Source organism: Cygnus olor, chromosome 3, assembly GCF_009769625.2.
Source record: "Cygnus olor isolate bCygOlo1 chromosome 3, bCygOlo1.pri.v2, whole genome shotgun sequence".
NCBI classification, from domain to species: Eukaryota; Metazoa; Chordata; class Aves; order Anseriformes; family Anatidae; genus Cygnus; species Cygnus olor.
In genome coordinates this window covers 6,296,931-6,312,826 of record NC_049171.1, presented here as the reverse complement: position 1 = coordinate 6,312,826, position 15,896 = coordinate 6,296,931, and the positions used below count along the sequence as shown (strand labels likewise).

At 43.7% G+C, this 15,896-nt stretch overlaps 1 protein-coding gene across 6 annotated transcripts in view; it reads left to right on the top strand.

Moving 5' to 3' along the window:
• The window catches only part of LOC121068776 (24-hydroxycholesterol 7-alpha-hydroxylase), a 38,404-nt gene that overhangs the window by 18,831 nt on the left and 3,677 nt on the right, over nucleotides 1–15,896 (top strand). For all 6 annotated transcript variants that reach the window (XM_040554304.1, XM_040554305.1, XM_040554307.1 and 3 more), the window contains 9 exons: nucleotides 1,102–1,276; nucleotides 2,885–3,034; nucleotides 3,870–3,963; nucleotides 5,420–5,518; nucleotides 7,359–7,449; nucleotides 8,481–8,614; nucleotides 9,880–9,975; nucleotides 11,649–11,737; nucleotides 15,140–15,227. In XM_040554304.1, coding sequence (XP_040410238.1) covers nucleotides 1,102–1,276; nucleotides 2,885–3,034; nucleotides 3,870–3,963; nucleotides 5,420–5,518; nucleotides 7,359–7,449; nucleotides 8,481–8,614; nucleotides 9,880–9,975; nucleotides 11,649–11,737; nucleotides 15,140–15,227 — 1,016 coding nt within the window. The remainder of the gene's footprint in view (nucleotides 1–1,101; nucleotides 1,277–2,884; nucleotides 3,035–3,869; nucleotides 3,964–5,419; nucleotides 5,519–7,358; nucleotides 7,450–8,480; nucleotides 8,615–9,879; nucleotides 9,976–11,648; nucleotides 11,738–15,139; nucleotides 15,228–15,896) is intronic.

Here is a 15,896-nt window from a genome sequence, read left to right as displayed (position 1 = left end):
AGGTTTCGGAACCAGGGACAATCATTGTCTTATCATCAAGCAACGCCTCTTGGAGATCAGGTCCTATCCTGCAGCCAGACACTCCACTCATGTGTAACAGGTTTGGAGCAATAGTGCGTTGTCCTCTCACTTAATTTGCATATTAGTTTGTCGCAATGTTTAGTTGTTACCCTGTAGTACAACAGTCGTTAGAAATGGATGTGGTATATATCCCATTGTCAATGGCATATTCCATCAGCATGTGTCCTCATATCTGTGTGGAATTGCACTGACAGGAATTACTTTAAGTAATTTGGTAATTTGGGGTGTGAAATGAGAGAGAGACAAGTGGGCAGAGAGACTAAAGCACAGAATCCCCAGAGCTGGAAGGCACCTCTGGAGTTGATCCAGTCCAAGCCTCTGCTCAGGGCATGGTCACCTACGGCAGGTTGCTCGGGGCTGTGTCCTGTGGGCTTTGGAGTATCCCCACAACCTCTCTGGGCAGCCTGTTCCTGTGTCTGACCACCCCCACAATAAAAAACTTTAGGTTTCAGTGGAATTTCCTGTATTTTCACACGTGCCTGTTGCCTGTTGTCCAATCACTGGGCATTTCTGAGAAGAGCCTGGCTCCATCTTCTTTGCTGCCCCCACCATACATTTATATACGTTGATGAGGTCTCTCTGAGCCTGCTCCTCTCGAGGCTGAGTGGTCCCAGCTCTCTCAGCCTCTCCTTGTATGACTGAGAGGATGTGCTGTAGCGGGAAGACCCAAACTTTTTCTCACTGGGTTCATTAATTTCCATTTCAGCTGGTTTTGTACATGTACAGAGTGCGTGTGCATCTCTGCACATCCCCACTGAAGCTTGGGGGAGCTCTGTTGATTGCTGATTCTGGGACCGAAGCCAGAGGCAAGAAGATATTACACAGACTGGTAGAAACAAGGAGGTTCACCTAAATCTTTACAGGGTGAAAACGAATGTTTCTGGGAATTTCACTCCAGAAAAATGAGGGTTAATGCACTTAGAGTCACAAATTACATGTTTAGTTTTTCATTCTTGTCTTTCGATGAATATCTACTTTGTCTACTTCCCAAAACACGTTTCTGTTTCTTTTTGCATTCAGTTTCTGTTCCTGCAGAAGCCTTTTATCAGAATCACGGTACCCTGTACAGCATGATGAAGGGAAAAATGGGTCCTTCTAATCTGCAAAAGTTCACGGGCACCTTGTGTAGGGAACTGCATGAGCACATGGGACACCTGGGCACCAAGGGCGCAGGCGACCTGAATGACCTGGTGAGGTAAGGGAATTTACGGCTCTAATGCGTGGGCATCCTGAATGGGAACAGAGATGTTACAATAAAGCAGGTGGAGCTCAGGCTATCAGGTTGTAGGAAATCTGTCAGGATGCTCATCACTCCCAGCTAGAAGAAACATTTGAATTACCTGTTTTGAAGAAATAGCACAGCATCTTCCAACAAGTCTTGTTTCCCCAAAAATGGGACGAAAGCTTTACGTGTTCATAAAGAGCAGACCAAATGCTTTATCTTCAGCAGGATGAAAACTTTCCATGTGAGCCAAGCCCTGCCCTGTTAAACAAGAGCTTCTCAGATGACTTTGTGGTGCTAAAACTTCATCCTTCATGTGAAAAAAATCCCTTAACTGACAGTTTCGTGTGACAAAAACACAGCTTTTAACTCCTCCTCCTTCCTGAGTAACGCCTGTACCTTGCCTGTCCGTCAGGACTACCAGTTGAGCATTGCCTCTGGCTTGGAGTTGTCTCTAAAACTTCACATCCAGGTTTATTTTGCTGGCATAATTCTTTTTCTGCATAATACATTTAAGATACAGATTTTTGCTGCAGCTAAAACACTGAGCACCTGTCAGCTCACTTACTGCAATTTGGATTAATGGGGAAGAAGGTGGGGAAAAGGGACTTTGAAACCTCCCAGCCCTCGGTCCCAGTGGTCTCAATAATGGAGTGCAAACCCCCTCATCCCATGATGTTCCCCCTCTGAGATCAAAGTCAGATCTGTTTCTTGTGAAAAACTGACACTCATCAAATTGGTAGCGTGCTACACCACTGCTTGTTCTGCCAGCATCGGCTCACCTTTGCTTGTTATTCTGTGATTCTATGATTATTCACCCACCTGAATCCGTCTGTGGGCTTTTCCCTGGGCTCAAGTATCCGAGGGCAGGGACGGACCTGTTCTATGCCGCAGCAGCACCTGCACAGCCCATGGGCCACAACAGTTGCATTCGTAGAGCCAGCAGGTGGCTCCAGCTTCTCTGTGATCTTTAGAAGAGCAAGAAAGAAAAAGCTCTTGTCTGAAATACACTTTCAGAAGTAGCTGGAACCCAGCAAAGACTGCGTAAGGCTTTTGTGGAACTACAGTACAGATGAAGGGGCCTGGGAAAGGAGCTCGGGGTTTGCAGGATAACAGAGGAGCAAATTGGGAAGGGGTGAGACAAAAAGAAAACAGAAAAGCGTCATTCTGTCCAGCAAAACTGCAGCCAAAGGAAGGATTTCCCTGGGTGTCTGGTTGCAGAAGGGGTTGTGCAATGCCCAGGAAGTCCACAAAGCTAACCTGAAATGAGAGGGATGGTTACTGGAGAGAATGGGACCTCAGCTCCCAGAGCCTTTCTGCCACTGTTCAAGTGAGCAAATGCCAGCTATTGAAGTTTGGCCACACTCAGGGGACTTCCCTGAGGTCTGTGCATCTCCCAGCCCCTGCTTAAAATCTGTGACAGCTCTGAGTGAGGTGCGGACTTTGTGGCAGCTCTCCCATGCTGTCATGGCACAAGGCCCCCAGCTTCTTCCCTTGCAGTTGAACGCTCTGCATCCTGACCTACGGCTGCTCCAGGAGCTCTCCCATCACCTATAAGTCACGGGGATCTTGTCCTTGCAGGCACGTCATGTATCCAGCAGTGGTGAACACTTTGTTTGGGAAAGGCATCTGCCCGACAAGTCAGAGCGAACTCAAGGAGTTTGAAGAACATTTTCAGAAGTACGATGAGGACTTTGAATACGCTTCTCAGATGCCAGAGTGCTTCCTGAGGTAAGGGAACGGGGCTGGTGCCTGCGGTGTACCCACTGTGGGCATTTTACTTGCGGGGATATCAACCATGAGGGACGTTCTGCTGGAGGGTGATGCGCTGTCTTTAGCTCATCCTTGGCTCATGCAGGCTTTCAACTGGATGCCTCAGAAAAGTCCTGGCCTGGTCCGATCTATTTCTCCTGGCACAAAGCGGAGGCAGCCTTGCTCAGGGGGCAGAGTCCAGCTGGACCTGGCAGGGAGCAGCAGACCTGGGCAGAGGGCAAAGGGCTGAGCCTAAATGAGACTCCCAGGCTGAGGGGATCTCCAGTGAGGCATCTCTCTGCTCTTTCTCACACCTCCATTATTTTGTTGGCGGTCTGCCCCCAGCTTACACAGCGGCACCATGGCAGAGCTGACCTTGGGTAGAGGCAACCAAAACCCAAGGAAAGAGCTTGCAGAGCCTGTCAGTGCTCTCGGGGCCGTGACAGCACCTTGAGCACCTTGCAGTCACCTTCAGAGAGAACTGAGGATGCTCTAAAATGAGACCTTCATTTTCTCGGAGAGGATTGTTCTTGAAAACATTGACCTAAGCGATGTGTCCAAAGTCACAATGAAACCTCTAGTGGAGTAACTGTGAAAATCCAGGGGTCTCAAGTAACAGGTCCTGGCTATGAAGGTCTCAGACGTGCTGTTCCTCACATCAGTCAACACCGCTGCCAGGCAGACTGACCATTCATCAACTGGCTGCTGCCTAGGGGCTCTTGGAAAGAAACCAAGGAGTCCTTCTCATGGAAAAGGAAACGTTGGTTTGTGCTGCCTCGGTTAAGTGCTTCTTGTTTGTTGCTTTTCTTTACAGGAACTGGTCTAAATCCAAAAAATGGCTTCTAAAATTATTTGAGAAAGTAGTGTCAGATGCTGAAAGGACCAACCCTTCAGAGACCACATCCAAGGTAAACATCCGAGGCTATGAAAAAAGATGACTTTGCTGCAGATTCTGACTGAAGGAATGAAGGGCAGGATTTATTTCTGTACTGGGAGAAATGTACCAGCCATGTCAGCTTTTATAGATACTCCTTAACTGTCCGGTATTGCTGTTACCTACATAGGTCAGACCCATCATTTTTGAGCCCCACTCCTCAATTTAGTTTGCTTCCTACAATTCTGAGGCTTGACATCTTTAGGGAATTTTACACCAAGGGATCAGCACTATGACCCATAGCTAGCCTCCGGTATCGCAGTTACAGCGAGCAGTTGAAAGAGGTGAGGGAAAGTCTCTTTGGTTGTTTCTCTGAGGGCACTGGGCTGTGAAATTTCAAAACCTCACATGTACTATTTTAAACCTTGGTGTAGACTGATTAGATCCTCCAGCAGCCAGATTAGTAGGGAAAAAAAAAAGATAACTGGATTGAAAGCCAAGTACCCTAAATATTGATTGTGTCAAAGCTGTGATAAGCTGTCCCCCTGGTTATTCTCCTTAGCTATGGCAGGAATTCTGTCAATACGGCTGACAAGTGCGAGGGCGGACTGGCCTGGGAGTCTTGATCAACTGAATGGTTACAGAACAGATCATTAAACAAACCAAATTTTATTTAGACTTTAAAAGCTTTACATACCATGTTTTCTTTTGTAAAATAAACCAGAGTAATGGAAAGAAACAGAGGGCTGGAGAGGGAACGGTGGGAGGTAAGAAGGTGCAGGAAATAGGAACCACATACTGAGCGTCATAGGGAATTTGGAAAAAGAGTGGTCGTTTTTTTATTCAAGGTCAGCCTTTTCCCTCTGAAAACCAGACAAGAAACTTTGTCTTAAATGAATGGTTGGCTTACATTTTAAGAAATACTATAAGCAAAAACTGGTGCTAGAGTATTACACAGTTGCTATAGTTTCAAAGAATACCAAGCTATTAAAGTCCCTGGTCGCTAACAAAGCACCTGGAACTCGGGGGTTTGCTGATAGATCAGACCATCTCTTCATAGCAATCACTTCTTTGGCAGGAACAGAGAGAACATCTTCATTTCCATTCATTCAGTTTGTTCAATCCAGTTCGTAGGCTCTTCAAAGACAGGAGCAGGAATTAAAGAAAAAAAAGTTTTCTTTTTTCTTTCTTGCACATGCAAGCAACAATGGAGAGTAAGGAAGTAAAATTCCCTGAAAACTTTAAGAAAATGGGGGGCAGTGCAAGTATTCAGTAGGGATTCACATGGTGCCTTGACTTCTTTTGGCCCTCTGCCTATGAGTGAGTCTCACTTTCATCTCTGTGCTTTGTGACTGCAAACAACCCATAACTAACATTATTTCTGTGTGATAAAGGAGTCTTATGTCATATCCTTGAATTCTGCTAAGCCCTACCCTAAACTAGATTTTAATATGTTTTTGGAAATATGATTATTATTTATTTTGTAACAGACTCTACTGCAGCATCTCCTGGATAATTTACAAGGAAAACATCTGGCTCCCAATTACGGTCTCCTAATGCTCTGGGCTTCCCAAGCAAATGCTGTCCCTGTAAGTGCATCGGCTAGAAAAACACCTTTCCTGTTCACAAGCCTGCATTTGGGAAGCAAAGAGTTTGAACCAGAGGTCACACACGCTGCATGTATTCCAAGAAGGGATTATCACACCCACGTTCATCGCTACAAATATACTCAGGTTGCAATGTCACAGAAGCAATGACAAGAAAAGCTCTTCCCGTACTTTTCCTAAATTATAATCCCCCTTATCATAACAGTTGGGGAGCATATATCTCATAGCTATTAAGATCAGAATCTTCAGCTGTGAAAAGCATCTAACTCCATTTTGAAACACTGTGGCTGTATTATCTATTCTAAATATTCTATGTAAAGAATATCAGAAGCATAATATAGGGTAACTTCACCTGTGTGTAAATCCTTGAGCAAATTTGGGTCTTCTGCTTTAGAGGATCTGCTGTACAACTTCCAGTGTTGCTTCAGGGGAAGAAAAACAACAGTTTGATTTTACCGCCACTTAAGTTTTCTCTGTGTTAGAAATTGATTTGATGGATTAATGACACAGATAGGTCTATGTTAACAAGGCCAATATATCTAACACAGCTTAGGCTGACCAAAGACATTTATAGGAATTTCTCAGATCAAAAATCCGTAGCAGCAAAAACATCCTTTATTTACCATGACTACTAAGCTCTTTCCAGCACAGTTATGCCCTTTACAGATGTGACTTAGAAAATGATAGTGAGTTATTTTTATATGTACTTCTATCGGATATATCTGTGGGCTTTGTAGATTGGGTAATGCTACAATTTACCCCAATGGAACCTCATCCATTTCAGTGAGGTTTCTGTAGATCCGCATGTTGGTACAAGCGCAAGGCGTAGCGTGCTGTCTGTTATCAGGATAACTGACATTCCTTCCATAACACTATCATTACTTACTTCTGTAATATTCAGCTCTAAATAGACATGCAGATATTTCGCTGTTTCTCAGAATAGTCACAAGCCACTGCTGCGGTGACTGACACGATGAAAAGAAGCCTTTCACCTTCCAAGGGGATTTTTTAGAAGCAAGTTAAACCCTCTCATCTGAAACAATTTAGTTCTCCCTCCATGCAGTGAAGGCAGTGTCCAAGCTCTGTAGACGAAAACTGAGCTACCGGATTTGTGTTGCAGAAGGAGAGCTGTGTCCACGTGGCGCTATTTGGGAAATAACAGAGTTCTCAGCCCTCACCAGCACAGATGGCCCGCGACCAGGTCTACGTGCGGGCTGGGTCGCCCGCTGGCTCAGCAAGGGAGAGGCTCCTGGCAGTGCTACAAGGCCTTCTGGTTTCATCCTTTTTAAGAGGATTTACTCTTTTCCTAAATTTCTTGATTTTCAACTTTGGTCCCTGATCGGTTAGCAAATTATTTCTAAAGGGGATATACTACTGCTTGTTTTGATGATAATTAAAACTTTACCTGTTCATTTTAGTGTGACTCACTGTGACAATGCCCTGCAAATTATTTAACCTCATTTCTGTTAATATTAGTAGGAATTTACTATTTTTTTTTCTGTTCATGCAGCTAAATCTAATCACATACAGTGATTTAATAATTCATTTTAACACCTAGTTACTTGAAATTAATGAAAGGATTCTGTGTTTCAAAGCTCAAAGCCAGAGCTATATAATGCTCACTGAAGATAATTACACAGCAGATGACCAGACCTAATCTCCCAGGATCTGAGCCTTTAGATGTACAGCTCCCTGTGTGTCCCAGCCACAACAGGCAGATCCCAAAATTGCAAATGTTTTCACCTGCCTCTGATTTGCTGCAAAGATACTGTAATTCTGTTCTGTATTCCTGAGTTAATAAAGTAATTTCATCTCTGTTTAGATCGCATTTTGGACCCTCGTTTTCATACTCTCTTATCCTTCCATTTACAAGAAAATCATGGAAGACCTGACTTCTGTTTTTGGCAAAGCAGGTAATAAATCAGATTATGTCCTTCTGGAACCTCAAAATTATTTATTCCAGGTTGGCCCAGCACGCAGCACGCTTGGTCAATGGCTGGGAATAGTGAATGTTACTGCTAAGGGTACAACCAAAGACATGGGGTCCAGCTCTGAGTGTTCAGCAAATGCTCATGACTTATTTTTAAGCAAAAACAGCTTTGGTGTTAGTAAGAGAAGGTAGGAAAAGAACCATGTGTACCTGTGTCTTCATCCTACACCGATCCCTTAGACCTAGTTTTGTATTAACCAGTTTCATGCTTTTGTTGTGCATCTCTGATGGGGTCAGATGAGGTCTTTCAATTCAGTTGCTTTTCATTGTGTGGTATTCACCAGAGTTGCAGCTATTCTGTGGAAAACCAGGCCAGGAACTGTTCTCTTTTCTCTTATCTGAGGCCAGTTTGACCGGCGTGATTCACTGCCACATGACTAATCTCTTTCCTTCAAAAAGTAGTCACCTGCTGAGTGCAGTCATTCACACATGCACTCCCCTGAACCATGCTTAGAGTTTCTTGGAAGACTCCTAGCTGACATGGGTCAAAACCAAATCAGGTAACATGTGGATAATAAACAATGAGGACAATCATGAACTAGTACTTAAGCCTGTCTCCTGGCTCTAATTTATTTTCTAGTGTTAACAGGCCAAGAGTTCAGCCATGGCTCCATGTCTTGGTGCTACAATCCCTGAGATTTCCATTCAGTGTCCTACCAAAGTACTAAAAAAGATCAGGGATGCTTAACTTCCAATATGACCTCTGTTAGGGCTCTTCTAACCGGTGCCATAACTACAGCTACCACAGACACATTAAATTATTTTCAGAGGCTTTTCTTCCCAATGTTGGGCTGTTTATTTACTTAGAAATGTAAAGAAAATTTCTGGTGAAAACAAGGTCCTAAAGTCTTGAGGTGCACCATCACAAGGTCAAAAGCAATTCATGTCAGCATGTATCAAAACAAGCATGAAATACAATTTTTGCACAGAGTCTTCTTTCTTGTGCCACAACAGGTAAAGATAAAATAGAAGTCTCTGAAGAAGACCTTAAGAACCTCCCTTTTATTAAATGGTGCGCTTTGGAAGCCATACGGCTGAGGTCTCCAGGTGCAATCACCAAGAAAGTCGTAAACCCAATAAGAATTCAGGTGAGAGTTGGGGTTTTTGTTGTTGTTTCTTTCTTTGTTTCTTCAGAAGGGTGCTTCAGAAGGGTGCTTTATGATTCTTCTATGATTCTTCTGGAGAAGAAGAGGCTGAGGGGGGACCTCATCGCAGTCTACAACTTCCTCGCGAGGGGGAGTGGAGAGGCAGGTGACCTATTCTCCATTATCACCAGTGACAGGACCCGCGGGAACGGTGTTAAGCTGAGGCAGGGGAAGTTTAGGCTGGACATCAGGAAGAGGTTCTTCACCGAGAGGGTGGTTGCACACTGGAACAGGCTCCCCAGTGAAGTAGTCACTGCACCAAGCCTGTCTGAATTTAAGAAGAGATTGGACTGTGCACTTAGTCACACGGTCTAAACTTTTGGGCAGACCTGTGCGGTGCCAGGAGTTGGACTTGATGATCCTTATGGGTCCCTTCCAACTCGGGATATTCTGTGAATCTATGATTCTAGAAAGATCCCTCTTAAAAGATCTAGATAAAATTAAGATAGTAGAGATATTCCGCTGTCTCACATTATATTCTGTTCGGCTTAACAAATTTATTCATCATCGTTAATTTAAACATTATTAACTTAAGTGTGGTTTTGCTTTTCTTGCTCACAGTCTTACCTTCAGCTATGAATTAAATTTAAATTGAATGGAATTGAACTGAGAGATACAGTGCTGAAGGTATGCTAAACAGGAACCATATACAACAAATACAGTCGAAGGAACCATAATCGAGTAACTGATAAAGCTCCTCTTCTGTTTGTTCCCTTCGTTCAGAAGGAAAGTGCCAGCAATCAGGAGTCTAACAAATAAATGCTTGAGGGAAAAACACTCTTTTAAGGAATTGGCGCTCTTGCCCATTTAAGAAATGAAGTCCCACGGAGATCTAGTGTCACACAAGGCTTTCTGTGAATTTCTTTGCATTTTGAAGGAGATGCTGAACAAAAGATTTAGAAAAAAAATAAGTTCACATGGTACAGTCATACCAAGAAGCAGGAAAGACAGAAATAATGTTTCTATTATTTCTACAGTTGAAAAACTAAATCAGAACAAAAATAGCCTTGCCACATTCTCCACTGTTTAGGCCTCCCTTAAGGAAAAAATGGCAGCAGCAAGAAGCTTCAGACGTGTCATAAGCCCACCATGGCTTTACCACCTGCACCAGGAATTGCTGCTAATGGGAGAGATGTACTGAGGAGAGGTTGCTTTGTGAGCTGAACCCATGATTTTCTCTTTTCTTCAGGTTTTTTTCTCCTTTTCAGAATTTCACCGTCCCTGCAGGTGATATGTTGATGCTGTCCCCGTATTGGCTGCACAGGAATCCAAAATACTTTCCTGACCCAGAAATGTTCAAACCTGTAAGTTGTCACTCCTACTGTGGGTGTTTTGCTGTCTTTTCTCCTCTTCACCTATTTCACAACAAAAGCACGGGGACAAATTGGCTTCAAGTTGGGTATTTCCCACCTGCTGGAGGGTGGCCTCACATACAGAGAAGATGTGCACAGACAGGAGGGGCCTCTAGGGATAAGCAAGACTTCGAAGTTCGGTTACCTGTTCCAGATAATATTGCACCGCTTTGTATCGCTTTGGTCTTGATTCAAAGCCCACCATAGAAGGACACCACCGACTTCAGTGTGGAAACAAGGTCCAAGTCTTCTCTCCGTGGCATTTGTTTGTATAGCTCATCTCCATGTACTTACCCGGGTTCATTGGTCCTTCCAGTCAGATGATTTCTGGTACGTATTAGCTCTGCTAATTTAGTAGCTCATCTAGAGTTTCTTTCTTATTATCCCACTCCAGGTGGCCGTGTGGGCAGGCTTGTAGCTGCTCTTTTTAGCACCATCCTCTACAGAGCAGTTTGTCTTTTTTTAGAAATACATCAAGGAGTAATTCAAACAAAATTCCCCTTCTAGCAAACTCTTCACCAATTTGAAATCCCTCATACCTATTCCTGCATCTTTGAAACCCCGAGTAGAAACCCTGATGCAGCAACTTATTTCTCTAGTAACTTCCTTCCTAAAAAAACAAGCTAGCTTGTTGTTTAAAGCTTGTACTTCTTCCACGAGGAAGGGCAGTTACCCTTGGATATTGTCATTCCAAATTGTATTGCCTTGTTTCATCACCTCAATTTTTTTCGTGCTTTTATTAGATTTTCATGCTAACAGATTTCCTCTTCAGAAAGCTCTAAACAACCCAAGCTGAAAAAAGTCCAAGATAAACAAACAGAAGATTGCAGCTTCTCTAAGGGCTCCATCAGAAGCGTTAGCCACAAAAAACTTAGCGAAGTTACTCAAAGGCCTTGGTAGAGTTGTGCTGAGTTTCTGGAGGCTGGCATAGTTTGCACCCAGAATTCAAGAAATGTACTTCTGTCAGTGTCAGTCCTCCCAAACTTTAACCCATATTGCCTTGCTCCTGTTGTTATTCCTTTTTTCTCTGGAACACGGAGCCCTCTGGGCACTGACAGGCTCTTTTTGTTAGTCGTGAATCATTTTCTCACACACTGCCTTGCACCTGAGAATGGAGCTGGGTAATCCTCACATTTTTCTCATACACCTTGGATTTTCCTGTGCACAGCACCTGAGAAATGGCTTGCCTGAAAGATGTGCACGAGCCCTCTGTGTGCTGTGATACAGCTTGGTGGCTGAGGAAGGGCACTGGCTGAACAGCTGCTTTGAACGTGTGTTTATTTAAGAGGAGGTCACATTTTTATGGGCATGTCAATAGCTCAAGAAGTGGGATTCAGAAAAATGGGAGTGTATAGGAAGAATGTTTTTTAGGGGGGATTTTGAAAACTTTTCCAGCACTTTGAGACAGCTTAGTATATTTCAAATGGGACCGTCATTTGTTTCCCTGAGTTATTGCTGACTTTTGAATACAGACTTTAACGCTAACAGGTTGAACTCAAAAAATGGCATTACTGCAACTTTGTATTGAGGATTAGCTGTTCAAGGTCATTTTTAGCCCGGAGAAATAAAGTTAAGCTTTATTTATATAAGGCTGATTTGGAAAAAAAAAAAGTTTCTTCCCACAGGATCGTTGGAAAGAGGCAAATTTAGAGAAGAATGCTTTCTTGGACAGCTTTGTGGCATTTGGAGGAGGGAAGCATCAGTGTCCAGGAAGGTCAGTGAAACAGCTGGGGTTTATTTATTCCCAAACCCTGCAGAGAACAACCCTCTTGAACTGGGCTCCCCTTACGCTTGGAGATACAGTGTTTTCATTGTTTTGCTTTGTCAATGTTCTAATGTTCAGTATTATCTGGACCTTATTTAAACTCATTTGAAAGTGGCTTCATTCCTGGAAAAAGCAGGTTAAGCCACGATGTAAAAGCAGAACCTGAGACTAGTGTACCGAGGGATATTCCCTGGGGAGAAGAGCCAAGCTCTGCTGCTGCTGGAGGCACCTTTTCATCAAGGGAGTTGTTCCATGTACAGATGCGCCAGTTTACAGACACAGCAGGCTTTTAAGTCACCATAAACCACTTCCAAACTAACTTAACGTTTCTCTGGTCTGAGCCTCTCTTTCCATCCTCCATGCCATTGCCATCTTTGCTAATCTTCAGATGTCCTAAATGGCTCCTCTCTGTTTAAGTCTCTTGTCTTTCCATCAAGGCCCACGCAATTGTACGATGGCTTAAATTGCAGATCCTGTCTCCTCCATTCCCCCAGCAATGCCAGCCTCAGTGCTTCCTGCATTCCTTCTGCTGTTTTCTCTGTGGTCCCTCTTCCTGGAACAAATCCCAGGGAGCCAGCTGCTCCTTGTTTCTGTGTTAAAACATCGCTTTGCTCAGTTCTCTGCCTTCAGAACCTGGTCTGCTCTAGGCAGCAAATAACCAAAAATCCTTAAAACAGGTCAGTTTAATCCAAGAGTCCCACGTGCAGCAAGGAAGCCAGAGGGTGTTGGAAGGAAACAGACTCTTGAATCTGTACCCTATAGCAGGCTGGACATGAGTCTCAGATAAACTTTGTGAAGACACTGTATACATAAGCAAAATGAATAAATCTGCATCCACTCTTTCGGCTTGACAAAGTAAAGTCCTCACTCACTGCTGTACCTCCGTGGCTTATCCAATATTCCTGAGCTAAATACGAGCTGAGCACAGCCTCATTCCCTGCAAGGGCAACAGCAAAATTCACAAGAGGCATCCACAGGTACAGGACAAGCTGCAAAATAACGTTTCTGAAAGCTGCTTTTTTATATACGCTGACCTATTTCTTTGTTCAGGCTGTTCTCTGGACTCTGATAACAGCTCTAAAATAAATGTGTGGTTCAAAAGAAAATGATAACATTTCTACTTAGACAATGGATGGAGAGTCTTTCACTTGCTGATAGACAAAAAGTCCTTTCAAAGCCTTTGGCAGGCCACATGATATCACACACCTCCACACTCTTCCGTAGTGATTCTGAAATAATAATAATGTGGTAGTCCTGGAAGAAAGGAAATTAAATGAAGGGATGTTTCCAGATCCCAGTTTGCAGATGTCCTTGGTATAACTGAATGAAACAATGTTATTTGAGGTTTCATATGAGTTTTCATTTAATTCAGTACTGTTATTTATAAATGAAATGTATTAAACATTTCATTTTCTCTACATATTGCAAAATCTTATCATGAAATTAAAAGCTAATGTAATTGAACTGAAAGCTAGAAAATAACTTGTTAAATAATCTAGCAAACTGACATGGGAAGAGCTCCCACAAAGCCATTTCTGTACCAAAGGGAAAAGTTTGATGGCAGTGAAGCTACCAGTCTAACAAGACTTTTGTCTAACCAGGAGACTGTTGCTGGTGCTTATCTTGCATGGATCCGTCCATTGTCTCTGATGTTACACTGACGTTATAAACCCTTCAGCACAAGGGCTGTGATTTCATTCTCAGACTCCATTTACTGCAGGATCTCAATGCCCAGCTGGGCTCCTGGGCTCCAGCACAACCCAAGTACACAGCAGTGCACTGGGGACAAGACTTGAGAAAGTGCATCTTTGTCGGCCCCCTTGTCACTAAATAAAGCAGGAAGGCATCTGTGACTCAGAGCTCCTAGAGGAAAACTGCTTTAGGACTCGGTTATGAATATGAAAGGCAAGTGGAGACTAAAGGGCGTTCAGCTGCAAGAGAGCTCACGGATTGTGCTCAGTACGACGTGGACAGGGAGAGAGGGATGCGCTGGGACGCTGCAGTCCTGCCTCTCATTCCTGGTTTCTCCTGAGCTCGCCCTCTGGCTGCCCTCAGACGTGTGTGTTACCATCCCTCTGCCTCAGCATCTCTGCAGAGAGGAGAAGCAGCAGCAGCCTGTTTGAAAAAGCACTGTGAGATCTCAGGGTGGGGGGCAGGGGCAGGACCCCAAGCATCAGGAGCCGTTGCAGCACCGTGCAAACAGTGCAGTGACTGAAAAGAGCCCCCTGTGCTGGCACGGAGTTTGGGCCAGCAAGTCCTGCCTGGCCGGAGCTGGTTTCCATTCCTGTAGCTCTTCACTGCTCTCCCCTGAGCTCAAGGTCACCAAGAGCTCCCCATCTCAAGGTAATTGCAATGTGAAATCACAGAGATAATTTGGGTCTCAAGCTACGCCAAAACAAACAAGCATCCTCCGAGCACGGGGCAGCTCAGTGTGCAGATCTGAACGACTCTGCAGGAGTTATCTTGGGTCTCGTGGGACTTACTAGCTCCCTCGTCACACCTGCCGGGCCAAATCCAGGCGGATGCCACGTGCAGTCATGTGCTCTTCTCCCCGGTGAATTCCCCAATAGCTTTTTTATCCAAGTTTTCCAGCATCTCTCAGACAGTGGAAAATAAACTGTGTAGAAGAGCAAGGCACTATGACTGTTTTAACTAGCTATTTAAGACATATGGCTAAATTCTGCAAATGAGTAATCCCCTGACCTGGCACAGGTACACGCAAGTGGCCGAACGCAGAAAGTTCTTGTACGTGTTGACATTAAAAAATAATAGCTGAGAAGAGTTTATCTGTAGTTATCTGAGATCTTCTCTGCACTAAGAGCTTTCTGAGCATGTTACAGAAAAAAAAAAAATCATGCCCTTGGGTTTCATGCTGCATTCTAATGCTGACACATTAAGTAACAACTCCCGCTGTCATCTACTCTGATGTCATCAGGCTCCCAGCTGTATTATATAACTTTATATAGCACAATTAGTCATATAGCCTTTTCTATATTTGACTGGCTTCTCACTCCTAGGAAGTTATTTCGAGTCAGCAAGTGTTAGAAGAACATTAATGTTTACACAGTGGAAAAAACCCTAATGATAAGGAGCTGTTTTAAAATAGGGTGTCAGAGGGATAGAGTCGCTCTAAAGTTTCACCAGAAAGAAGGGGCAGCCGCTACATTCATGTTCTGCCCTGAATAGTGAAGCTGAACAAAGCCACAGCTTTTTTTCCTACTGCAAATGTTTATCAGCAGATCTAAGGCATGGAATTTAAAATGTGTAAAAGAGAATCTCTTTCTTCTCTGATAATAACACAAGTGTGGTCATCGGGCTGGATATCGAACATTTTTCTCTCTTTTCTTGCAGGTGGTTTGCTATCATGGAAATCCAGTTGTTTGTTGTGCTGTTCCTATACAAATATGAATTTGCGCTTTTGGATGCGGTACCAAAGGAGGTAAAAGATCCGTGCGTTTATCTAGCATTCCACATCTTTATGTCCTTCATTCACCGTGCTCAGCTGAACAGCCATTCTCGACTGTGCTTGTTTACACTGAAGCAAAATGCTGAGAGAAACATTTAAAAACATATAGGAAATAATTCGATCTTCACTTTTATTCAGAAAACCCAGAGTAACTCCAGTGATCCAATGGGGCTGTGCTGTCTGTACAAGAATGCACCCCTGAGAGTATTTTGTCTCATTCTTGCCTAAACATTACAAGAGGTTTTATAATTACTTTCTGCCATTCACATAGTCAATGAATATGGAACTGGATTATTAATACTTGAAGCAGGCATGAAAGCAGATGCAGCATTCTCAGTGCTCTTCCGTTACATATTGAGTGGTGGAAGAAAAATGATTAGGGTAAGACTGCAGGAGCAACTGTAGCAGAGAAAGGTTTTACCATTAAGAGAGAGTGGCATGGTCACTCCTCTCAGCAGCAATTCCCTTTCCCATTTGCAAAGTGTCCTTTCCACTTTCCAGAAATCATGGTTCCTCACAAACACAAACTGCTGTGGAATGGACGTGTCCGCTGTCGCAGCCTAAACATGACACACATGCCCTGTAGCTAAACTGCCAAGGAGAAGAGAGAAGTTAAGAGTGGTCTGGGCTTTGTTAGCATTG